The 25,407-nt window shown below is 38.6% G+C and overlaps 1 protein-coding gene across 8 annotated transcripts; it reads left to right on the forward strand.

Annotated features, from left to right (window-relative positions):
- Nucleotides 1-20,636: 20,636 nt before the first annotated feature.
- On the forward strand, nucleotides 20,637-23,623 carry LOC131634974 (uncharacterized). Of its 8 annotated transcripts, none has more exons than XM_058905598.1 (6): nucleotides 20,637-20,875; nucleotides 21,298-21,844; nucleotides 22,186-22,212; nucleotides 22,372-22,606; nucleotides 22,735-22,760; nucleotides 23,453-23,623. In XM_058905598.1, coding segments are annotated over exons 2-6 (390 nt in total). In that variant the 5' UTR covers nucleotides 20,637-20,875; nucleotides 21,298-21,744; the 3' UTR covers nucleotides 23,455-23,623. The 8 variants fall into 8 exon arrangements, 6 of the variants coding, with proteins under 6 accessions (XP_058761581.1, XP_058761584.1, XP_058761582.1 ...); XM_058905601.1 differs by having other exon boundaries at nucleotides 21,298-21,686; XM_058905599.1 differs by having other exon boundaries at nucleotides 21,616-21,844.
- The last annotated feature ends 1,784 nt before the right edge of the window (nucleotides 23,624-25,407 follow it).

The following is a 25,407-nucleotide window of genomic DNA, read 5'->3' on the forward strand; positions in this document are numbered from 1 at the left end:
ATACATTTGTATTTCTTTTTATTCAAGAATCTTTTCATTATTACTGCTTTCATTTACTTCCTGTTATTTACATTCCTGCACTTCTTTATTTTGTCCAACTTTCATTTCGAAGCACTTTGTATTTCTGCATTTTACATTCTTGCACGTTACATTCCTGCACTTTACATTTCTGCAGTTTATACGCTTTTATTTATATTTCTTTGTCGAAAGACATACTTATGTGTATAACAAGTGTTATTTTAAGTAAACATTCACATGATCATATCATAAACAAGTTTTCTCGAAGCCAGAACAAACAAGCATGAATCAAATCATATCGAAAGACAATTGTTTGACTATGTCCTAGGATCAATCTAGTCGATCCTGCGAGTAACCAAAGTATACTTTATAGTTTGGAGGACTAGCAGTTGTTTACCGGAAATCACCGTAAACAAATTGGCACGCCCAGTGGGACAGTGTCAAACAGATTGTTATTAATTGATTGTTTTGTTTTGTCTAGAAAATATCAAGACCTTGTATGAAACTTAGGAACGGTAAGTCAACCAACAGTGCACAACTGATTCCTAAACGAAGGTACAACAAGAAAATGGTCAATGCGGCCAGTGGAGGGGAAGATCAGGATCCCCCACAAGGGTCAGGAACAGTAGCAGCAAATTCTACACATGTTTCGACTTCTACTCAAGAGGCGCAGGCTATACCGGTTTCAACAGGATCTGAACCTATAGGTAGTTCCCAGGCGATACCCGAAAATACTACAGGGATGACAGGGACTGTGCCAGTTTCGAGTTCGACCACCGCGCCTCCATTCATCAGCGCGAGCGAGATACCACCTTTCTCGACAAACGCTGCAAGTCAATTATTTTCCCCAGGACCATCATCCACCTTCGAAGGATGGAGACCCAACAATCCATATGGAATGCCATATTCATATATGACAGGTTTACGAGGACCAGGGCCTACATACACTACAACTAACCCGGCGGCATTTTCGCCGAATGTCAGTTCGATAGGTCGAAGCGCACAGAATACCGGTTTCTCTGCCAAAATACCCCCTTTCACTACAAATAGTCAAGCAGCATTTCGACAAGAAATGGATGCAAGTAACCATGATATGTTAGGAACCCTTGCTAAAGAATTGGGGTCGATTTTGAATCCATTAGCAACAAACATTGCCAGGACTAACCAGGATAATGTGGAAACTTTCCAGAAAATATCATCTCAAATAAATCAAATGGCGGATTTTTTAGGAGTTCCACAAAATAGGCGAAGAAACAACCAATCAACCTATCAGGAAGGGGAACCTATTCTAGAACCAGTTTGAACCGCAATACAGCCACCTAGGCCAACACCTGTCGAACGAAACCAAGTGATAGATTTAGAAACTCGAAGTCAAACGACTAACGTTGGCCAACAAGCAGTTGCCCAGCAACAGCCTAATCTAGTTGTAGTGAGAAGGAACGAACATCCTGACGAAGTTGTGCATAGGGTTAGGAGAGACAATTTGGCAACAGAGAACAATCTCACTGCCATGATAGAGAGAATAATGGCTAACAATGGCCTCAATACTGGACTCCGACGTCCAAATTATACATCCCCCATAGCAGAATATGTTATGCAAACAGAATTGCCAAGGGGTACCAAAGTACCAAAATTCACTAAATTTTCAGGGGACACAAATGAATCAACGGTGGAACACATAGCCAGATATCTAACAGAAGCAGGGGATCTAGCAGGGAACGAAGATTTGAGAATTAAATACTTCCCTAGTTCGCTAACAAAGAATGCTTTTGTTTGGTTCACCACCTTACCCCCAAATTCCATAGATGCATGGGCACAATTGGAGAGATTATTCCATGAACAGTTTTACATGGGTCAAACCAAGATAAGTCTGAAAGAATTGGCTAGCATCAAGAGGAAGTTCACGGAGAATATAGATGATTACTTAAATAGGTTCCATTTGTTAAAATCAAGATGCTTCACGACTGTCCCAGAGCATGAATTAGTCGAAATGGCTGCAGGCGGTTTAGATTATTCAATTCGAAAGAAATTGGATACTCAATACCTAAGGGACATGGCCCAATTGGCAGACAGGGTTCGACAAGTCGAACGACTTAAAGCAGAAAAGGCCAGAGCAAATAAAAGTTACAAGAAAGAAAAAATAGCATACGTTGAGGCTGAAGACGTCGACGGTGAATCTTTCGAAGATTCATACAGCATGGAAGAGGTCGAAATAGACCTAGCGCAGTTAAAAGAAGCGCCACCTTATTCTTGCAAATTGCTCACACCGGCCAATGGAAAAAATCCAGTAGAGAATGATAAAAACGATAGATTTCCGAAGAAAACTTATACATTTGACGTCACTAAATGTGACGAAATATTTGATTTGTTAGTAAAAGATGGTCAGATGATAGTGCCTCCTAATTCCAAAGTTCCTCCGTTAGAACAACGGAAGAAACGAGGCTTTTGCAAATATCATGGTTTTTTAGGCCATAAAACCTCACAATGTTTTCTTTTCAGGGTTAATTCAAAATGCTATCAAGGACGGACGTCTGAAATTCGCTGACAAAACCAAGAGTCATATGAAGGTTGACACAGACCCTTTGAATGTTGCTGGCACTAACCTGTGTGAACCACTTGACGTCAACATGGTGGAAATGTCTGAAGTAGATGTTGTTGAATCGGAGACAATTTCAACTGGAAAGCAGGCTACTGAAAGCCTAAATGACAACAAAGTCTTCAATACTAATGTTGAAGAATCTTTCGATGCAGCTATAACTGAAGATCTAAAAGGAAAAACTAGTGAGGCCACTGAAGACCTCAGGATGAAACTTCAGCAGATACAGATTTCTGAAGCTCCTCCGGCAGTTTTTAACATGGTCAATGTTAGGCGTCCTTTGTCTGAAATAGAAGAACTAGAAAAATGGCTGATAAGTGTTACGACCGACTTTAAATTATAAGTTATAAAACTTAACCTACAGAGTCGCCACCTACGTTTTATTTTATCCTAAGGATAAGGGTAAACATGGAAAAAAACCTAATTATAGAGAAATTGGGTAAGTTGAGAAATTAGGGTTGAGGGAAGGTGTTAGGCACCCTTAACCCTTCCTTAAGGTTTTCTATATGTCTCTAAGGTTTGTAAGAGTATTACAGTAAGGTTTATGGTCTATAAAAAATTAAGGTTAAAAGTAGGGCAGAGAATAAGATCTCAAACCTACTTAATTTTAGAGAAAGGGGACTCGTTCCGGTTGCCCGGATGCCTACGTACCTCCTTAATAGAGGATCAGAGTCAACGTAGTTCGTAGGGGGTTTGTTGGTGTTTTTTATGGGATTGTACGTTATTTTGTATGTTGAGTGTATTTTACGTAGTTCGCAGTTTTACCGTAGTTCGTAGTTATGAAAAAAAATTGGTGTACAATCCCTTTTTCGTAATTTTGTATATTTAAATAATTATGTTAAATGTGTTAATTTGAATCGAAATAATTTAAGTATTTTAAAGGTTGATTAAAATAATTATAATTAAATAAATTGAATATTTAAATTGATTTACGCATTCTTAGCGACATGCATTCGATTATCACTAAAGGCATTAACCGATTGCGCATGATTTTAATTGTGTTTTGCGTAATTGATTGGTACGACATTAGCAGTCGATCAATTCGAAGACGTAATGAAATTATCATTCACCCGCCGTTTTATTCATGATAAGGGTTAAAATATTTTTGATTGAAAATGTTGTTTTTGTTATTTTTTGAATATTTTGAACCTATATACAAATCGAGAATTATCTACGAGTAGTATAAACTTTAGATTTTAATCGGAGAATTAGAAATATTTACAAGCTAATGATTTAATTCAAAGACTTAGAATCTATTTTTTTGTATTTTATTTATCTTGTATTGTTTTTGGTGTTTTAAATTAAAATAAGTGTATTATTTACTAATTTGATTTAATACAAATTCTTGTTCTTCAAAAGAAAAGCTAAAAGACAAATTGAAAAATAAATAAATAAAAAAAGAAAAAAAGAAAAATTCTAAACAACACAAAGTGAGTATGATAGACATTTAGGTGCAAAACCAACTTCTTCCACGTTGCAGCAAAACTCATTACTAAATAATATAATAATAATAATTATATATGTAATGGATGATGATAAATAAGGATAAGAACAAAATGTATCTCTCTTTTTATATCTGTGAGAGCACCAGATCAGAAAACCAAAATCCATTTTTTGCTCTTATAAGTTCTCTTGGTTCTATTTATTTTGTCTATCCACACAATCAAAACAACCAAGCAAATTTCATGAATAAAGAAAAATCAAATAGTGTAAGAACCTGAATGCTATGGCTGACTCGAATGGAGGCACAAGATATTCCGACTGGGAATGGTGGTGGTTGCCTGCGGTGCTGTTGCGTCGGAGCTACAGAGTCAAGTTCTTTTCGGTGTTTTTCTTTTCGTGTTTTCTTCCGTTTTTCCTCCCCCCTTTACTAATGATTTCTTTTGTTTTTATACAAAAAAAAAAAAAAAATGCCTTCAAATTCATTAGTGATCAATTTCCATTAGTGTGAATTGATTTCATGTCGGATGATCAATTGTGAATTTGGAAACATTTCGATTTTATATTTTTTGTAATTACTCTGTTCATAAAGAGTTGATTTTTATTATTTTTTTTATACCGAATCCGATCCTTGTTTATGTACGTGACGAGGTGATGGAACTTTCTCTTTTTGTTTTGATCTAATTTTTAATGCTTACGGAATATCTTTTGTTGCTAATTTTTTCTATTCTTTTGACCCATTCTTTGATGATACTGAGGCCAATTGGTAACAAGAGTGGTATTAAAATAATAATAATAAAACCAATAATATTTGTTAATAACAATGAAAAAGACTAATAATAATTTAAACTTGTTAATTAATACTACAATCTACCATTTCTATTCCTGACAGTGAGAGCTATAACAAGAAATATAGTTTTTTTTTTAATGATTTTTTTAATTAAAAAGGGTGATAAATGATATATATAAAAAAAATAGTGCAATATTTTTTTCTTTTGATAATAATAATGATAAAACTATACAATCTTATAAATAACTCCTAAAAATTAGAATTAATATTTTTTATTTTCATTTTAGTAGTAACAGTAACGTGAGCATAAAACTCTATCTAATACTAGCCTTTAAAATAATCTTATACTTCAAACAAAAACAAATAATTATTTAAGAAAATTTATTCAATAATAACAATAATAATATAAAAATCTAACTTCTAATATATAAATTAAACTGTTAGTATAAATCAAAAATAACTCAAAGAAATTTATAACACCCAATTTTGAAAATCATTTGATTCCTTTGAAAATAAAGCGGTCAAATTTGGGGTATGACAATAAGGGAGAAAGGAAACATTGAAATCCCACCAAGAGGGGAAAGATTGAAAGATTATCTCTGGAATTGTCATGAGAAAAACGGTGGAAAAATGCTGATGTGCCCGAGATGTTCAATCATGCTGAATCAAAGGGTTCAGGCTAATTTTGAAAGGGCCTTACGAGAAAGATTGGAACAACCCGGGAGAGGAGGAAACCCATTGCTGAAGGTGTATCCAAGGATGGAAGAAAGCTTGGTGGGTTTCTTGGTCAAGTGTCATAAGGAAAATACTGAGATTGCATTGTGTCCCAGATGTGGAGCAGTCTATGACGAATTGCTAGCACGATCATTCGAAAGGGTTTATTTCTACATGGGTCAAGAAACCCAGGGGCTTCGTCCCAACCTGTATGGGTTCGACATATGGACCCCATCGAAGAGGCCTGACAGCCCACATCCTAGAGCTCGAAGGGTCACGTTCAAAGTCCCCGCAGACATACCCAGGGATAGATGGATGCAAGCTGATGCGAGAACCAACAAATGGCGAAGTTGGGACCAAGGGGGAAGGACTGCAATGGCATACAGGAAGCAATTTCACACCTCAAATCGAGAGATGTACAGGTTGGAGAATTACAAAGGCAAAAATCCTATGTCCAGATCTCAATGGAGAAGGCATCAGAGGATGAAGAAGGCCCAAGGAGAATACAAACCAAGGGAGATTGGAGAGTCTAGTAGCAACCAATTCCAAACCCAGGGGGCAAGGATAAGTAAACCTCCAGTAGAACGCAAATTGTTCGACTCTGAAAATGAGAAGGAAGAGGAGAAGATGCATTCCAGCCCTTGGAAAGAGGACGATAGAATGACAAACGATTTCGACTCAGATGGAGTATCGTCCATAAACCTCAATTGCAATGTTGTGTCAGTGCTTCCCCACGAGTTTAATCAAGAAACAGAAGCTGAAGATTGTGAGGAAGCTGATATGGAAGAGATGGCAAGGCACAAGCCTGTGTGTTATTATGTGCTAAACAACGGGGCAGTTGAAGAGCAGAATGCATTCTTCGAGAGGCCAAATGAAGGTATGAGAAATCATCTAAAACCAGTCTTCATAAGGGCTAAGATTGAAAATGTTGGAATTAACAAAGTCCTGGTAGATGGAGGGGCAGCAGTGAACCTAATGCCCCAGTACTGATATAAGGCCACATAATATGGTCTTGTCTAACTACGAAGGCAAAATCGGGCAAACTCTTGGTGTCATTCAAGTGAATTTAACTGTGGGTTCGGTCACTAGACCAACGATGTTCATGGTGATACCATCGAAGGCAAACTACAATCTTTTGCTAGGAAGAGAGTGGATCCATGGAATTGCTGCGGTGCCTTCGACAATGCATCAAAGATTAACCATTTGGAGGGAAGATGGTATAGTAGAGAACATTGAAGGGGATCAGAGTTACTACATGGCTGAAGTTAACCAAGTCAATAAAACCAGTTTTGACAGGAATTTGGCAAACATAGTGTAGCAACCTGCCCTAAAAATTAAATTTAGAGTCGCCACCTATTCTGAAGGGCGAATAGGAAACCCTACGCAGTTTAGAGATCGGGGTAAGTTATTATAATCAGGTTGAGGGGAGGAAGTATGCACCCTCAACCCTTTCTTAAAGGCTGCATTATAACATTAAAGGTTTATGGCAGTATTCAAGGTTAATAGCTAAGGAATTGAAAAGGGTTAAAAATTAAGGTAAAAAGATGAATTGAAATTATAGGGGGGGAGACTTGCCTTGTTACCAAGTGCCTACGTACCTCCTTATGGAGGATCAGAGTCAACGTAGTTCTGGCACAGGGTTGTACGCCTTAGAATTAGAAATTGTGGTTTGACATTGTTTAAAGGCTTTTTGAATGGCCTATCGTAGTTTTGAAATTTGTTTTGAAAGGTGAAAATGTTTTGAGGTTTGGCATACAACCCTGATTTGATTTGGCACCGTTAGATGCGGTGACCAATAGGTTTGGTCAGTATAGCTAACGGATTACGGGGCATTGTTGATTACTCAGATCGATAGATTGATCGTCGCGGGCAGCAAATTAAAATCTATTTTAATTTTATGTATTTTTTATCTCTCGTCTAATGCGACTAATAGCTTTAGTCGGGTCGAGGAGAGAACTAATTAATCAAATTATTATTACCGAATAAATTACTTCTCGTCTAATGCGACTAATAGGTTTAGTCGGTTCGAGGAGAAAATTAAAATTAAGTTATATAAAAAAATCAATTAAATAATTTAAAATAATTTTATTAAAAATTAACTATGGTTTTTTTGAAAGGGGGGTGTATTTTGCAATCAGAGATAGAAACTATGGGTGTCCTAAGAGCAAAGGGCCAGGCCCATTAGCATTAAGGATCCGTTGGATCCAATGTTGCGCAGGTGTGGTGTTAGGGTGTGTCTAAGAGGTTGTAATCGTTGGATCTAGAGCCAAGCTAATCCTATGGCTTGCATGTGTTTGGCGTTGGGGGAGCATGGAAAAGGAAGCACACTGAATCATGTTCAGTGATGCTTGCCAAGTGTCCATGGAAGGACAAGTGGCGATGATTCGATGGTGGGCAAAGGATGCATCACAAGCAAAACCAAAGAATTCCCTCATTATCCCCGATTCCCTCTCTTTCGTCTCATTCTCTCTCTCGTTGGCTCTCTCTCTTCTTTCAAAACCGAAACCCAGAAAAACAAACACAATCCCCCCACCGGCCACCGTAGAACCCAGATTCCGATGAAGATCCTCATGATCTTCATCGTCCCAAACCCAAACCTTCAATACTTTTACCCAGAAAAATCCAGAATTAAGAACAATCGGCACCCTAACCCAGATAAGCGTAAACCCCGATCCTAGACTCGAACCAAAATCCCCAGCAATTTAAATTAGATGCATGCAATCACATATTCATAAGCTAAGTCTGGATTTAGGGTTACCTTACTTTCTTCAATTTTTGGATCGTGTTAGCTCCAAATCCTCCTCTAATCTCCTTCTTCTCTGTGTGCAGGTACGGAGACGAAAGTGAAGCGGCGGCGCAAAGGTTTTGTTCACGGAGGCGCTCAATCTCTCTTCCCAGCAAAAAAATTCCGACCCTGCTCTGTTCTTCTTCTTCTATTCTTATAGCTTTAGGGTTTAGTTAAGTTAGGAAAAATTAGATTCAGATTTGATTCGTTTTTTAGGTTAGAGATTGATTCGTTTGTAAATTAGTTTGTAAAATTATCAATAAGAATTATTTAATTTGATTCTCTTCTGTTAATATTTGATTCAATTTGCGTTATTGTTTGATCCGAGATTTGATTGAAGATTGTTTTCTTAAGATTCATTTGCATTTGCGTTTTGATTCGTGGGCTTGGGCGAAGATTGAAGCTAGGGTTTGTGTGTTGGCCGCCGCTGGTAATGCAAGTTGGGGAGCTAGGGTTTACGCTGGGGAAGGGACAATGAATAGGAACCGGGTTCGATTTGACCCGACTCGTATCTTGCTCCGTGGCCCATAATCTGATCCGTGGCCCCAAGACTCCTAATCCGGCCCATTTACTTGCAAAAACGTGTTGGACAAAAAACAGACCAAAAAAACTCAGCAAAATCCACATAACTCATTTACTTAATTGACTAATTAACTAATAAACACAATAAAACTAATTAATAATATTCTAATAACAGTAATTAGCACCAATTAATTATATTAGTATTAAAAATAAAACTTGATTAATCTTAATAACCCAATATTAATTTTAAAGCTAGTATTATGAATTAATAAATTATGATTAATAATAATGTAAATGGTTAAATGGTGATAAACAAATGGGCCTATTGGGCCCCAAATTTTCTATTTCTAGCAAGACACCCCTCTACTTTTTCCTACGAAATCAAAAAAGAAGAAAGAAAAAAACCCAAGTGCCAATTGATTTTAGAGATTTTTGCTATTTACACCCTCTTTTTTCTTTGATCAATTTATTAAGGGAATTTTATAAGAGAGCGAGTTTAATAATAGGTATATTAAACCCTATGGCTCTTAATTTTTAACACCCTTAACAAATTAAAAAAGCGAATTATAACGGGTAAATTTTGGGGTATGACAGCTGCCCCTATTTAATTATCTTGGATTGAATGGTGTGAGAATACGCAAGTCTCACGCTTTTCGAATCGAAGAGTTATTAAATAATGGAAGACCCCTAAATTTACCTCGTGCTTGAGTGCGAGGGAAAGAATCGTCCTGCTAAAGCCTGAATCTTACATAGCAAGGACTCGTAGCTGGCTGCGTAGAAAGTGGTTACCTTGCTATAGTGCTAGAAAGGGTTTGCAGTTCGTAGGTAACCCACTTACTATAGTCCTAGTAAGTCGTCGCGGTTGGTATACCCACTCCCTATCGTAGTTTGAATAAGCTTATCGTAGATGGTAGGGGCCCACTTACTATTATGCTAGTAAGTCGTCGCAGTTTTGCCATACCTGCTTACTATCGTAGCTGGAGTGAGTTTATCGTAGATGGTATGACCCACTTACTATCATCCTAGTAAGTCGTCGCACTCAATCATACCTACTCATTATCGTAGTTGGAGTAAGCTTATCGTAGGTGGTATGACACACTTACTATTATGCTAGTAAGTCGTCGCAGTTTGCCATACCTGCTTACTATCGTAGCTGGAGTGAGTTTATCGTAGGTGGTATGACCCGCTTACTATCATCCTAGTAAGTCTTCGCAGTCAGTCATACCTACTCACTATCGTAGTTGGAGTAAGCTTATCGTAGGTGGTATGACACACTTACTATTATGCTAGTAAGTCGTCGCAGTTTGCCATACCTGCTTACTATCGTGGCTCGAGCGAGTTTATCGTAGATGGTATGACCCACTTACTATCATCCTAGTAAGTCGTCGCAGTCAGTCATACCTACTCACTATCGTAGTTGGAGTAAGCTTATCGTAGGTGGTATGACACACTTACTATTATGCTAGTAAGTCGTCGCAGTTTGCCATACCTGCTTACTATCGTGGTTTTGATTAATCCCAGAAGGGCTACTTGCTATAGCTCTAGCAAATGCTCACCCAGGCCAAAAAAGATTCACTTGCCTTGATACGGACAAGTTTACCTGCATAGAAGGTTACTTTACAAATGCATTATGCGTATGCTTATGATCTTGTTGTTTGTATGATGTGACCGTATGAATGTTTGCGTGCGGATGTTGTGTGTATGAATGTTGGTGTGCCAACGGTGTTTGTGTGTAAATGAATGTGTATATGCGATGACTTTAACGTTTTTATCTCTTTGTCACCCATTGAGTTTGTTTAACCCCTTTTGAAATGTTCGTGAATCTCGATTTGGATTGCATTTGAATGATCCATTGATATTATCCTTCATGAAAGAGTTGTATTAGATCAGAATGATCGCAGCGTAGGGTGTATGTAGCCTTTCGGAGATTTCGTGGTTTTATCCTATTGCTTTTGTATTAAAAGTTTGTAAGCTTCTCATGTTAAATCCGAGTTAAAGCTTATGAAAATAATTTATCCTTTGCAAATGGTATTGAAATGAGAAAGAAAGCGTAGGATGCAAGAAAAAAAGACTTTTATTGATATTGCCTTGAATTGGCGAGTGTACAAAAATGCGAAAAAAGGAAATGACAAATAGAAATGATATTAATACTGATGCTGCTCCTTTGTTATCGAGGGTCCGAGTAATCCTTCGACCTTAGAAGTAGATGATTGCACGAATCCTTATCCTTCGTAGTTTGCCTTTGGCTTATATCTGGTAATCCTGCCTTTGTTAGGCATAATACTTCTTGACCGCATCAGAGTTGATGGGGTGCGGTAGCTCGTCCCCATCCATTGTAGTGAGAACTAATGCTCCTCCTGAGAACACTGTCTTTACAATATATGGACCTTCGTAGTTAGGTGTCCATTTTCCACGGGCGTCAAGTCGTGGTAATAGTATTTTCTTGAGATTAATATCACCTTCTTTGTAAGTTCGAGGCCGGACCTTTTTATCGAACGCCTTTTTCATCCTTTTCTAATAGCGTTTCCCGTGACACAAAGCCGTCAGCCGCTTTTCTTCAACGAGATTAAGCTGATCAAAACAAATTTTTACCCATTCCGATTCTTCTAACTTCGTGTCGGCTAGGACTCTTAATGAAGGAATTTCCACTTCGATAGGGAGGACTGCTTCCATACCGTAAACCAAAGAGAATGGTGTTGCTCCTGTAGATGTGCGCACCGAGGTTCTATAACCGTGTAGGGCGAAGGGAAGCATTTCGTGCCAATCCTTGTATGTTTTCACCATATTTTGTATTATCTTTTTGATATTTTTATTCGCGGCTTCGACAACGCCGTTCATTTTAGGCCTGTATGGTGAAGAATTGTGGTGTTCAATCTTGAACTCCTCGCACAGCTCCCTCATCATGTTGTTGTTTAGATTCGACCCGTTGTCGGTGATAATCCTGTTTGGAACCCCATACCGACATATGATGTTATGCTTGATGAACCGAGTGACTACTTGTCTCGTCACGTTGGTGTAAGAGGCAGCTTCGACCCATTTGGTGAAGTAGTCTATGGCAACTAATATGAATCGATGTCCATTTGAAGCTTTTGGTTCGATCATCCCTATCATGTCAATCCCCCACATTGCGAATGGCCACGGTGAACTCAAAACGTTCAACGGATTTGGCGGTACATGTACTTTGTCAGCGTAAATTTGGAACTTGTGACATGTTCTTGCATATTGGAAACAGTCAACTTCTATTGTCAACGAGTAGTACCCCGCTCGCAGTATTTTTCTTGCCATTGAGTGTCCATTTGCATGAGTTCCGAAGGTTCCTTCGTGTACTTCTCTGATAATCTCCCTGGCCTCATTTTTATCCACACACCTTAGTAACACCGAGTCGTAATTTCGTTTGTATAGGATATTCCCGCTCAGGAAGAACTTAGCTGCCAATCTCCTTAGTGTCTTTTTATCAATCGTAGAGGCGTTCTCCGGGTATTCTTGTTTCTCCAAGTACCTTTTGATATCATGGTACCATGGTTTGTTGTCAGGTTGCTCCTCGATTGTGAGACAATAAGCGGGCTCATCAAAGTGCCTAACCGTTATATGTGGTTCATGGTTTGGCCAGGTCACTTTGAACATAGAGGAAAGTGTCGCTAATGCGTCAGCCATTTGATTTTCCTCCCTTGGGATATGAGTAAAAGTGATTGTCTCAAACTCAGCCATTAACTCCAGTATAAGGTCTCGATATGGGATTAGCTTTGCATCTCGAGTATCCCATTCTTTATTGACTTGGTGGATTACCAGCGCTGAATCCCCATACACCTCAAGTAGTTTGATCCTTAGATTGATTGCAGCTTCTAACCCCAATACGCATGCTTCATATTCTGCAATGTTGTTGGTGCAGTCAAAGCATAGTCTTGCAGTGAAGGGTAAGTGCCGATTGTCAGGAGATGTCAAGACTGCCCCTATACCATGTCCTAGTGCATTTGAGGCACCGTCGAACATAAGTGTCCACATTGCCCCTGGTTTAGGTCCTTCGTCGGGGCCTGGTATTTCGTAGTCCCTTACCACCATGATATCTTCGTCAGGAAAGTCGAACTTCATAGATTGGTATTCTTCTAGGGGTTGATGAGCGAGATGTTCTGCCAGTACACTCCCTTTTATCGCCTTTTGGGTGACGTATTGTATGTCGTATTCTGACAGTAACATTTGCCATCTTGCAATTCTACCTGTGAGAGCCTGTTTTTCGAACACGTATTTCAAAGGATCCATTCTCGATATCAGCCATGTGGAATGGTTCAGCATATATTGCCTTAGACGTTTGGAGGCCCATGCTAGGGAACAACATGTCTTTTCCAATGGTGAATATCGAGATTCGCAATCCGTGAATTTCTTGCTTAGATAGTAGATAGCGTGTTCTTTCCTGCCTGTTTCATCCTGTTGCCCCAGTACGCACCCCATAGACCTCTCGAGAACTGTGAGGTACATGATCAGTGGTCTCCCTGGTACAGGAGGTAAAAGTATCGGTGGTTCTTGCAAGTAGTTCTTTATAGTTTCGAAGGCTACCTGACAATCGTTATTCCACTTGATAGGTTGATCTTTCCTGAGCAGCTTGAATATAGGCTCACATGTAGCCGTTAGATGTGAAATAAACCTTGAGATGTAATTCAATCGACCCAAGAACCCACGAACCTCTTTTTCTGTCTTTGGAACATGCATTGCTTGTATTGCTTTTACCTTGTCGAGATCAACCTCTATGCCTCGTTGGCTCACAATGAATCCCAATAGCTTTCCTGACCTTACGCCAAATGTACACTTGTTCGGGTTTAACCTCAGCTTGAACTTCTTTAAGCGCTCGAACAACTTGTGTAGGTGTGTGATATGCTCTTCTTCTATGCAAGACTTGGCAATCATATCGTCTACATATACTTTGACCTCCTTGTGAATCATGTCATGGAACAGTGTGACCATGGCTCTTTGATATGTTGCCCCTGCGTTTCGCAACCCAAAAGGCATTACTTTGTAGCAGAAAGTGCCCCAGGATGTCATGAAGGTTGTCTTCTCCATATCCTCGGGAGCCATCTTGATCTGGTTATACCCGGAGAACCCATCCAAGAAGGAAAACACCGAAGCTTGCACTGTATTATCCACCAAGACATCTATGTGTGGTAGTGGAAAATCGTCTTTTGGACTTGCTTTGTTTAGATCCCTGTAATCCACACACATGCGTACCTTCCCGTCTTTCTTAGGAACTGGTACTATATTGGCAATCCATGGTGGATAGTCAACAACGGCAAGAAACCCGGCGTCGAACTGTTTGAGTACTTCTTCCCTGATTTTGCTATCCATATCCGGTCGAACTCTTCTGCGCTTTTGCATGACAGGTGCACATCCTTCTTTGAGTGGTAACCTATGTACAACGATATCAGTATCCAACCTAGGCATGTCACCGTATGACCAAGCAAATATCTCTGCATACTCGTAGAGGAGCTTGATTAGCGTCGCTTTCACGTCCTCGTTCAGTGTTGCCCCAATTTTGATGTTCTTGGGTTCTTCGTCTGTACCTAAATTTATGGTTTCGATAGCCTCTTGAGGAGGGAGCATGCTTTTGGATTCCTTATCCATTAACCTTGACAACTCCTCCAGAAGTTCATCGTCTTCCTCATCCCCTTCTTCGGACTGATTAGCGAGAGCCTCGAGTTTGTACAGAGTTTCAGCAGTATTATTGTCGGTAGTGTTAGAAGGTGATCTGCACACGTTTTATGTTTTGTTTTTAGTATGCAGATATGAACGTGCTTTTTTTGTGCAAGGAATTTTATTTGTCATTTTGAAAGGAAAAGAAATAAAATGCGAGAAAAGATGATATTTTCAAAACCAAATGCAAAGACAAATTTTATTAATAAACTTTAACTTTGAAAGTAAATGGGGCCCTTACAAACCAACTCTATGCTTTGGGCGAGGCATAAGCGTTATTGTTTTTCTCTATTCGAAAGGGAAATAAGACACACAAAAGCAAATTACTTTGAAATAAAAACTATCTCCGGTATCTCCAGGCTTGTCCAATTCTGAAGCTGTTCTCCTGGTCTGATCTCTCGGATGAAGTTGGACGTTCCCTCCTTAGAATCCTTGTTGGATACCATAGCCACATGTTCATATCCACCTGTTACGAAAGTCTGCATGATCGGGGGGAATTGTTGCTCCTCTTTCACAGGGCTTGTGACCTTTGATGGTTGGTACCCCAGCCCTAGGCGATCCTTCTTCTCCAAGATCTCTGGTACTTTGCCCCAGCCTTCCATATTTAGGTTTTGTAGATCCCTCCAGGATGTTACCGCCCTTCGCATTTTCTCCACAGGTAGTGTGACAGCAGTTGCAATCTCCAATGCCTGGAATGCAGTCTCCAGTGCCCCTTCTCCAACCTCAATGTATCTGTATGAATCCAGGTTCCTGACAAATATATCTTCTTCTCCGTTGATAGTCACTATAAAATTCCCATCCACAAATTTTATCTTCTGATGGAGGGTGGAGGTCACTGCTCCAGCTGCGTGAATCCAAGGACGTCCTAGTAGGCAGGTATAAGCTGGTTCAATCTCCATCACTTGGAAATTGATGCAGAAGGTATGAGGACCAACTATGACAGGAAGATCTACTACTCCAAATACCGGACTCTGCGATCCATCGAAAGCTTTAACCACCAGACGACTTGGTCTAACCACAAGACCCTCCAAAGCTATTTTATCTAGTGTAGCCTTTGGCATCACATTCAGTGATGAGCCTGTGTCAATCAGAACTCTGGCCAAATGAGCTTTTCCACATTGTATGGAGATGTGTAAGGCTTTATTGTGCGCCTTTCCCTGTGGAGGTAACTCATGATCACTGAAACCCAAGCATGCCCCAGCAGTTAAGTTAGCCACTATTCTGTCAAACTGATTGACTGTGATATCTTTAGTTACATGGGCAGCATTTAAAATCTTCATCAGGGTGTCTCGATGGCTCTCGGAATGTATCATCAATGATAAGAGTGATATCTTAGAAGGTGTCTGTTGTAACTGGTCCACCACCCTATAGTCGCTCTTCTTGATTAAAGCAAGAAACTCTTCAGCATCCTTATTACTAGCTTCTTTATCCTTGGGCTCAGCCTCGTTATTTGGTCTCACAACAGCTTGATCGCCAGACTGCGTCAAGTTTTCGTTAGACGTTGGTTGAGCTTGTGCAGTTTTGAATATACGACCACTACGGGTCATGCCCCCAGGTCCCACAATGCTTGATACAGCAGGATTGATACCAGAATTGTACTCCCAAGGCACCAGTTTAATTTTGTCCAAAGGATATGGATCCTTGATTGGGATTATCCTAGTATGCTCTTGCGTTGGTATCATCAATGGTGGTCTCGCACATGGGATAATTAACGGCTTTCTTGCCCTTTAACTGGGTATTATCAACGGCTCGTTCCTCTCCACCATAGCCACATACTCTTCCTCAGAATGTTCCTTCAGCTGAATCAATCCCTGATCCGCGAGTCTCTGCAGAGTGTCTTTAAAAGCCTCGTTGTGTTCTAAGACGAAGCCCTTTATAAATAGATACCTCTTAAGGGCGTCTATGGGGGAGCTTCTTTGTTGAACCAACTCTTGCTCAGTAACGACCTCAATTTCATTGACTGTGCCGTCATGATGTGGCATAGGATTTGTTTTCACATTGGGTTTGTCGAAAGCGATTGCCCCTGACTCTATCAAATCCTAAACCTTGTGTCTGAAAGCCCAGCACTTTTCCAATGTGTGTCCGGGGGAATTAGCATGAAATTCACATCTTTCATTAGGATTGAACCTGGGTGAAGCTTTTCCGGGAAGCGGAAGTGGCATAGGTCTGAGCTCTACCAATGACTCGCTCAGCAAGTATTTTAGTATTTCACTTCTGGAAGTAGGCAAAGGATCGAATTTCCTTGGAGGACCTTGGAACCTGTTTTGCTGAGGTGAGAACGACATAGGAGGTCTCGATTCTTGGTGCACAACTGCGTTGGTCTCTCCTTCCTTCTTTTTAGCGAAGGTTGAGGTGGGCCTCTTTGAGTGATAAGAGTTAGCTGATGCTCCTTGTATCTTCCCATCTTTGATTTCGTCCTCAATTCTTTCTCCGATGACCACTAGATCTGAGAATCCTGAGGATACACTTCCGATCATCTTATCGTAATATGGTCCTTGTAGAGTTCTCATAAACATGTCAACCAGCTCCTTTTCTAGCAACGGAGGTTGGATTCGGGACGCCATTTCTCGCCATCTTTGGGCGTATTCCTTGAATGATTCTTCCTTCTTTTGGGACAAATTTTGTAATTGCATTCGATTGGGTGCCATGTCCAGATTGTACTTGTACTGCTTTAGGAATGTATTAGCAAGGTCATTCCAGCTTCGGATATGTGTCTTTTCCAACTGCATGTACCATTCAACATATGCCCCACTTAGACTATCTTGGAAGAAATGCATCATTAGCTTTTGGTCATTGGCATAAGCAGCCATCTTCCTGACGTACATGCGTAGATGACTTCTCGGGCACGTAAGTCCTTTTTATTTTTCAAAGTTGGGTATCTTGAACTTATGAGGGATAGTCAAATCCGGAACCAAACTCATTTCATAGGTATCCACATCAAAGACGTCATATCCTTCTATTGCTTTCAGCCTTTCTTCTAGCGCTTTGATTTGTCCACTATTTCTAGCACTTTCTTCAGAGTCAGATTGGGTTTGCTTATGCTGGGGTTCCTGATTTGTTTCGTCCGCTTCCCCATATTGTAAATCCACGTAGTCCTCATCCTTAGGTGGATTGTTAGCAGGGATGTGAACAGTGCGAGGTGCCCCCTCTTTCTGAGTGGTGGGGATGAATCCTTCGTGGGAAGCTTCTCCCTCTTCATGGGTTCTAATAACTCTCTTAGAGGAGTGGGCATTTGACTTGTGAGGGTCAAAGCCTCGAGCAAATCCTAACAGCGGGTTGCCATCATTCGGTATTTCCTCATACTGATTCCGAGCTTCCCTAGCCCTTTCCTGTTCATCTCTAATGTCCTTCATGAAACTCAACATCTGAGCCATTCCTCCCTTAATCTCATCCACAGTGCCTTTCAACTGGGTCACTTCTTCGCGAAGGGCGGCTTGATTCTGCTCTAGTTGTTCCATAGCTTTCTTCTTCTGAGCTCTTGTTTGGTAGGGCGGTATGGTTGCAATGGCGTGACTGGAGATAAAGACAGTTTTTTCCTTTTAATGTTTGCAAAAGAAAGTGCAATGATATGCGTGCTATGAATGATATGCATATGCTATGTTCATGTCTTATCCACATCCTTATTATAATATATTTATAAATATATATATGTATTTATATATATATATATATATATATATATATATATATTTATATATATATATATTATTTTTCCCTTCTCTTTTTTTTTAAAAAAACTTCTCCCCTTTTTTTTTAATAATAATCCTTTTTGGCAAATATTGCGAAGAAATTAAATAATGCGGAAATAAACACAATTCATTAATTTAAAATACTTTGAAGAAAATACAATTTAAATTGTTCAACATTGCAAAAAGGAAATAAACACCAAGAGAAATAAAACTTATAAATAATAATAAAAATAAAAACTACGAATGACTAAGAACGCCTATGAATGTCCTCCTTGAATTTGTCTACCATGCCTCTACAAAGCTCCAAGAATTCCTTCACTTCTTCGGGAAGGATGATGGGAGAAGACTCCGCTCTTTCCAAGCTCTTCGGAATGTCTAAGATTAAATCATTGCACAAAAATATATTAGCTTGTCATAATTCTCACGACATTTCTCATATTCTTCAAGCATCTTGGGAACCATGCTCACATGCTCATTTGCCGTAGAAACAATTGTGTATTGTCTTTTCCAATAATCCCCTTCATCCCTTGCAGCCTCATAGATCTCCCTTTGCCTTATAAATACTTGCCTAAGCGAGGCCATAGCTTGAAGTGCCCTATTGTACTCACCGTAGTCAACCTCCTTGTGCGTTCTTCTTGTCCAGAATTGCGGGCTTCTTGAAGATCAAATTTGAGATTTCTTATTTCTACCTCTTGATCTTTAGTCCTATCCGTTAATTCAAAGACCACAGCTTCTAGATTTTTCTCGGATTCCGCTTTGTCATGGGAAGCCTTTTCATAACGCCTCCTCCACCTTGCAATTTCTATACCCGCTTGTTCCAACCTTTCATTATGTGTAATTAAATCAAAGTTGGCACTTAGGACTCCTTCGGTTGCACTCTTTCTTTTATTCCTTTGTCTATCATTCTCTTCCTTAGCGGCTTGAAGCTCTTGGCTCTTCTCCTTAAGATCGAAGCGTAGTTGGCTTTTTTCGTTGGAAAGTCGATGTATGTCAAGCTCTAATTTTTCCTTTTCCTTACGGGACGCCTCTAGGGCAGCCTTGATTCCTTCTATCTCTTCGATGGATAGAGACACAGGATTAGGAGAATCGGGCTTGTACGTGGGATCCACAACAAAAGGTAGCAAAATCTTTCCAACTCTCTTGAACCCATTTAGTGTAAGGTTCCTTAGCAACAATATTCTTCGGCCCATAGTTCTTTGTTTGAACATGCTTCCAAGCTTGAATTATTTTCTTTAATGTTCTTGGATCTCCTTTCCCATTGTCATGCAAAATTAATCCTTCCACTTGTTGATCGGAAGGCTCACAATCCATAGAATGACCCAATTGGCGCAATGCTAACACGGGGTTGTAATTAATGCAACCTAAAGTTCCCATTAAAGGCACATTGTTGAATTCCCCACATTTATAAATAATTCTCTCAGGATTTAATTTCCTTGCAAACCAAAAGATAGAATCCGCCTTGAGGGCTCTTAGTTTTTGAGACCATTCATGTCTAGTCAAATCTTTGATTAAATAGCTAGCCTTGTAAAGATGAGAAGTCAACCAAGAATACAATAAATGAAGACAACAAGATATCGCTCCCCTTTTCTTTTCATATCGATCATGGATAGTATAATAAATATTAGCAAGAATAGTAGGAGTTGGATCCTCATTTGAATTTCTGAAGGAGGTGAAGACATGAATAGCAGCATCATCAACATACTCCGCCTTATTAGGCAATAAGACAACACCAAAAATTAAAAGAGCTAAAAAATGTCCACAAATGTCCCATTGTTTCTTTTGAGCATAAGACATAGCTTGAGCTTCTAAATAAGTTCTTTTAATTCCTTGTATTCTTCCATCAGTTTTGTGACTAGCTTCTAAATCCGCAACGGGCACTTCCAAAGCTTTGGCCAAATCAGGCATCTCAACTCTTTTTCCAGCACCTGTATAGAATCCTTTTTTTACTCTTGAAAACCCAAGCATAGCATCCATCTCTTCCAAGGTAGGAGCCAATAGAAAATCCTGAAAAGTGAAACATCTAAGCGGCGGATCATAGAACACTACAAGAAAAATGGCCTACGGCCACGCCAAATTGTTCCACAGCTCAAAAACTGTGGCTACATATATGCTTTGGCCGGAGTTTTTAAACCGTGGAAATATATTTTGAAATATTGAACCCAGATCGTGAAACGGTGGCATTTTCTTAAATTCCCACGTTTACAAAATGACATTTATATTTACACCACAGTTAATAACCGCGGCTTGTAAATTTAGCTTCAAAGTGTGGCTGAAGCCCATATTTTATACCCCGCCAAACTTTCCCTCTTTTATTTTCGCCAAACTTTCCCTCTTTTATTTTTCAATTTCCCTCTTTTTCATTATTATATCTTTTCTAATTGTTTTTTATTAAAAAAAGGAAAAAAAACATTCCCTTATGTTTCCAAAAACATTTCCCTTCCTTAATCTTCCTTAACCAGAGCGGGTTGTATAAGCACAAACCCTAATTCCTTTTCTCTCTTCCGCCTCCACGATCTCTCTTCTCCCTCGTCATCCCCGTCTCTCCCGTTCGCAAAGGTAACGCCGCCGTCGGTGTTTGCGGGTACCGATAACGTTGTTCTCGGCGTCGAGAAGAAATCCACCGCCAAACTCCAAGACTCTAGGTTTCACTCTTTGTCAATTTTATTTTATGCTAAATCGAAATTAATCTCGGTTTTCCATGATTTTGTTTGAATTTGAAGCTAGATTTAGGATCCTAGGGTTTATGATTATGTTTGAATTGGAACCTAGATTTAGGATCTTAGGGTTTAAAGCTTAAAGCGTCATCGGTACTTTTCGGAGTTTCTATCCCCTGGTAATGTTGTTTGTTTTTACTGTTGTTTTACTTTTGTTGTGAAGATCAGTGAGGAAGATTGTTGATGACAAAGAGTATGTAGTTGAAATAGTGTTTGTTTATTTGTGAATCAGTGTTTGTCTAACATACATCTTGGTGAAAATTTTGTTTCCATTGCAAACTAGATAGATTTTTATTGTTTTCTATGTTTCTGATATAAAAGATCATATTTTTGTCGCTTTCTTTGATCAGATCCTTACAATTCATACTCTACAAATCCAAATCCTAAAGACTCAAGCGTTTTGCAGTACAGATCCATCCAAATTCTACTTTACATGGAATCCAGAAATGTGACATCCTTTTGAGTTCATAATCGGTTCAGCTCAGTTTGTGTTTGGTTCATGTGTAGAAAATTTATCTTTAAATATGCAGAAAATACAACTTTTAGTCTTGTCTGCAAGATGTTCGATAGAATGCTTCAGCTAATTTTGTCGCTTCTTTTTGCTTCAATTATTTCACTTAATGATGTTGAATTGTTGTTGTTATTGTTGATAATTGTTGTTGTTGCAGGTTGTGGTTTATGAATCGTTGTCGATTTGTTGATGTTACCACCGTAAAGCAACTTGCGTGCCAAGTGTTCGGTAAATTGCCGCAACCAAATTACTTTCCTCCTTTAGCTTCTGTTTTGATGTGAATTATATGTTGGTTGCTTATCTTGCATGTGATGTCGGTTCAATGGTGGCGCTTGAGTTCTTTTATTGGGCAATTGGGTATCCGAAGTTTCGATATTTTATTAGATGTATGTGTTGGGTAAAATTGTATGTTTGTTTATCAGTTAATGTTTTTAAGTAGTTTATTTGTAATTGACTTGTGTTATATGTCAATTATGTTAATTTGGTTTTGAAATTGAGAACTATAGTTTTCAAAATATAACTTATGAGTATAAGTTTGCTGTTTCGCTTTATATGAAAACTACTATTGCAATAAGAATTAAATGTAACTGTGCTTTATGATGCTATATACCTTCTCAATTTCCTTCAGGATGATGAATTGAAATGCACTTTCTAAATTTTGTCTTCAAACAACAATTTTTAAAATGTAAATTTACAATGGTTCTCTTGTGCGTGTGTGTTTTTCCAGTGAGGTGTGCTTTGAAGATTTCCTGTGGTAAGTACTTCTAGTGAACTTGTCCCTGGTATTGACTTTTGCAATCATGGAAAGATGTTGCTTGAAGCTCTAACATTTCACTTCACTATGTGCTTTTAAAATAATTTCCTTGTTAATCTTTTTCATTGATTGGGATCTGATTTTTACATGACCAATCAGATTTGAAGTCAATAGCAACATGGGAAGTTGATGGAATTGGCTTAGCAACAGGAGTTCTTGTCTCCATGTATCTTCTTTTTGCCTTTCCGGTAACATCTGTTTTGTGTATTCTCAACTGGTTTGATATTCCCCTCTTGTCTCTTGTCTCAAAGTTGTATGAGATCTGTGCTGCAAATCATTGGAAGCCTCCTGTGTTTGAATGTTGTAAAGAGGAAGGACCATGTCATTGCAGAATGTAAGTCTTCTTGCAAATGAATGATTCTATTTTCTGAATAATTGGAAAATAATGTGTTAATATTCATGGAAATGAAGTTTGATATACGTTCCATATTTCTTTCCGACTCTTTATGATATTTGCTTCAGGACTTTGAAGCTCGCCACACCTACATGTAAATTTCTTAACTTTTGCTTTAATTTTGATGTCATTAATTGTTGCAGATTATTTTTAAGGTCTATGATGTATGAGATGGAATGTAAATTCATTGTTTTTTAGTTTAGATATGAAGATTAGCTTAATTGTTATAGATTAGAATGTTATGATGGTTGTAGTGGCTAAGTTGTTAGAAAATAGAAGCGTCTTTGTAAACCAATTCGCTACGCTCTTTGTCAAAGATAGGATTAAGTTGGTTTCATTGTGATGTTTACTTTTATTTTTTCTTTCTATAGAAATTGAAGGGTGTTTCCGTAGAGTGTCGTGTCAAGAACATTTTTATCCATATGTATTCATAACTCCACAATCCTTCTAATAAGTGAAATTTGATTCTATTATGTCTTATGAAGTTATTTTTATCTATATGGCCTGAAAACAATTGATATTTTATTTTTAATTTCAAATATATGCTTAGATATATTGGTTTATGAGTATATGAAGAATGGTAGTTTAGGTGATGTTTTGCATTGGGAAAAGTGTGGTGAGTTGTTTATTTGGCTGAAGAGATTTGGAATTGCTCTTGGTGTTACTTAAGGCTTGGCTTATTTATACTATAATTGTGTTCTTACCGTTGTTCATATTGCTTGATCATGATTTTGGATAATTGAGGTTTAAGAACCTAAGTTAATTGTTAAATTTAATTTCTTGCAGGATACTTGCTAACTAAAAGCCTTGTGTGAAGTGCAAGTGACATTTCGCAGCAATTATACGTATTTCTCAATAATTTTTGTCGCTGCGAAAATTTAATTTTCTTGTAGTGTGTTGTAAAAAAATAATTATTTGTAATGATTTTGATTGATCACTCATTTGAGCAGCAACCCTTTGGCATAGTTCTTATTTTAATATGCATTGATCACTCGATTTATGTTTGATTCTGGTTTTTAGATTTCACGGTTCAGAAGTTGGTTTGAGTTAGTTTCATGTTTTCGATTCTGTTTCAGTTTGAGTTCAAAATATAACCGTGGCAAGATTAATGGTTTAGAACATACAAAATATAACCATGGTTTTAAATTTGTGGTCATAACCAAACCGTGGCTATATCTTGAACTAATACTGTGTCGTAAACGTTAAAATGAAACCGTGGCTTTACAATATAGCCACAGTTATTAAGTCATGGAAAATACAAACCGCGGCCTTAATCAAGCTACCTAAACTGTGGCCTAAAAATGCCACGGTTGTAAAAATGGCGTGGTCTATACCAAAAAACCGTTGACTTTACTTTTGGCCACGGCCGTATACTCCACCGTTGGATTTCCGTGGCTGAACCGTGGCCTCAGCGTTACGCCACGGTTATTTTGCATAAAGCCTCGGTTTTCTGGGCGTGGTAGGAGGCCTTTTTTTCTGTAGTGGAACTAGATCAAAGCGGTGATTGCTTCTTCTTGAACCTTAACCTTGAGCAAGTCCAGAATATCATCATAACGGCCTTCAAACCTGTTCAAAGAAGTTGATGACATTTTATCTCTAATATTTATCGATTTCTTGATGTCAGGCACTGAGACGGTAAGGTGGACAATAGACTTCTTAGCATTCATTTTTCCTGAATTTTCACCAAAAAGAATTATTATTATTTTTATTCTTCTTTTTTTCCTTTTTTTTTTACCTGCGGATAAGACATGATAAAAAAATGCATATGATGTATGATGCATGCAAATAGTTATACACAAAAAAACACAATATAACAATAATAATAATAATAATAATAAGCACATATTCAGCATATAATCACATAGGCCCTAAGTTCATAGGTTCGACGTAACCTGGCTCGGGAGCCTACCCTTCCCATGGGAATGTTCTAGAAGGTCTCATGGGATCATTTGTAGCCTCCGAGACTTTTTGTCTCTTTGGATTTTGGAACAACTCATTGGTCCATGAGGTTCGAATTTTAGGGGTTGGTTCCCAGAGAGATCAGCTAAATACCCAGTCCAGCCCTCAACAAGGTCGAGCCTCGTATCAGACCTTTCCGAATATTTAACCCACTCTAAGTGGAATTATAACAAGACTCGTAGGCGATGTAGTTCCCCTCTGGTCTTAATTATAATTCCCACGCTTAGGCTTAACAGCAATAATATATAACCCAACAGTGCAAATTATATAACAATTAAGCATTTTATGAAAATATGGCAAATAAACATTCAATGAAAATAAAAACAATAAATAAATAAAGAATTAAAAATTTATTATTAAAAAGATAAACCTTCCCCCAAACCCTAAAAGTGGCAAGTTTGCCAAACCCTAAAACGCGCCATTAAAGGTTTATGGCAGTATTCAAGGTTAATAGCTAAGGAGTTGAAAATGGTTAAAAATTAAGGTAAAAAGATGAATTGAAATTATAGGGGGGGAGACTTGCCTTGTTACCAAGTGCCTACGTACCTCCTTATGGAGGATCAGAGTCAACGTAGTTCTGGCACAGGGTTGTACGCCTTAGAATTAGAAATTGTGGTTTGACATTGTTTAAAGGCTTTTTGGATGACCTATCGTAGTTTTGAAATTTGTTTTGAAAGGTGAAAATGTTTTGAGGTTTGGCATACAACCCTGATTTGATTTGGCACCGTTAGATGCGGTGACCAATAGGTTTGGTCAGTATAGCTAACGGATTACGGGGCATT

This window comes from Vicia villosa, unplaced genomic scaffold (assembly GCF_029867415.1).
Source record: "Vicia villosa cultivar HV-30 ecotype Madison, WI unplaced genomic scaffold, Vvil1.0 ctg.001404F_1_1, whole genome shotgun sequence".
Classification (NCBI taxonomy): domain Eukaryota; kingdom Viridiplantae; phylum Streptophyta; class Magnoliopsida; order Fabales; family Fabaceae; genus Vicia; species Vicia villosa.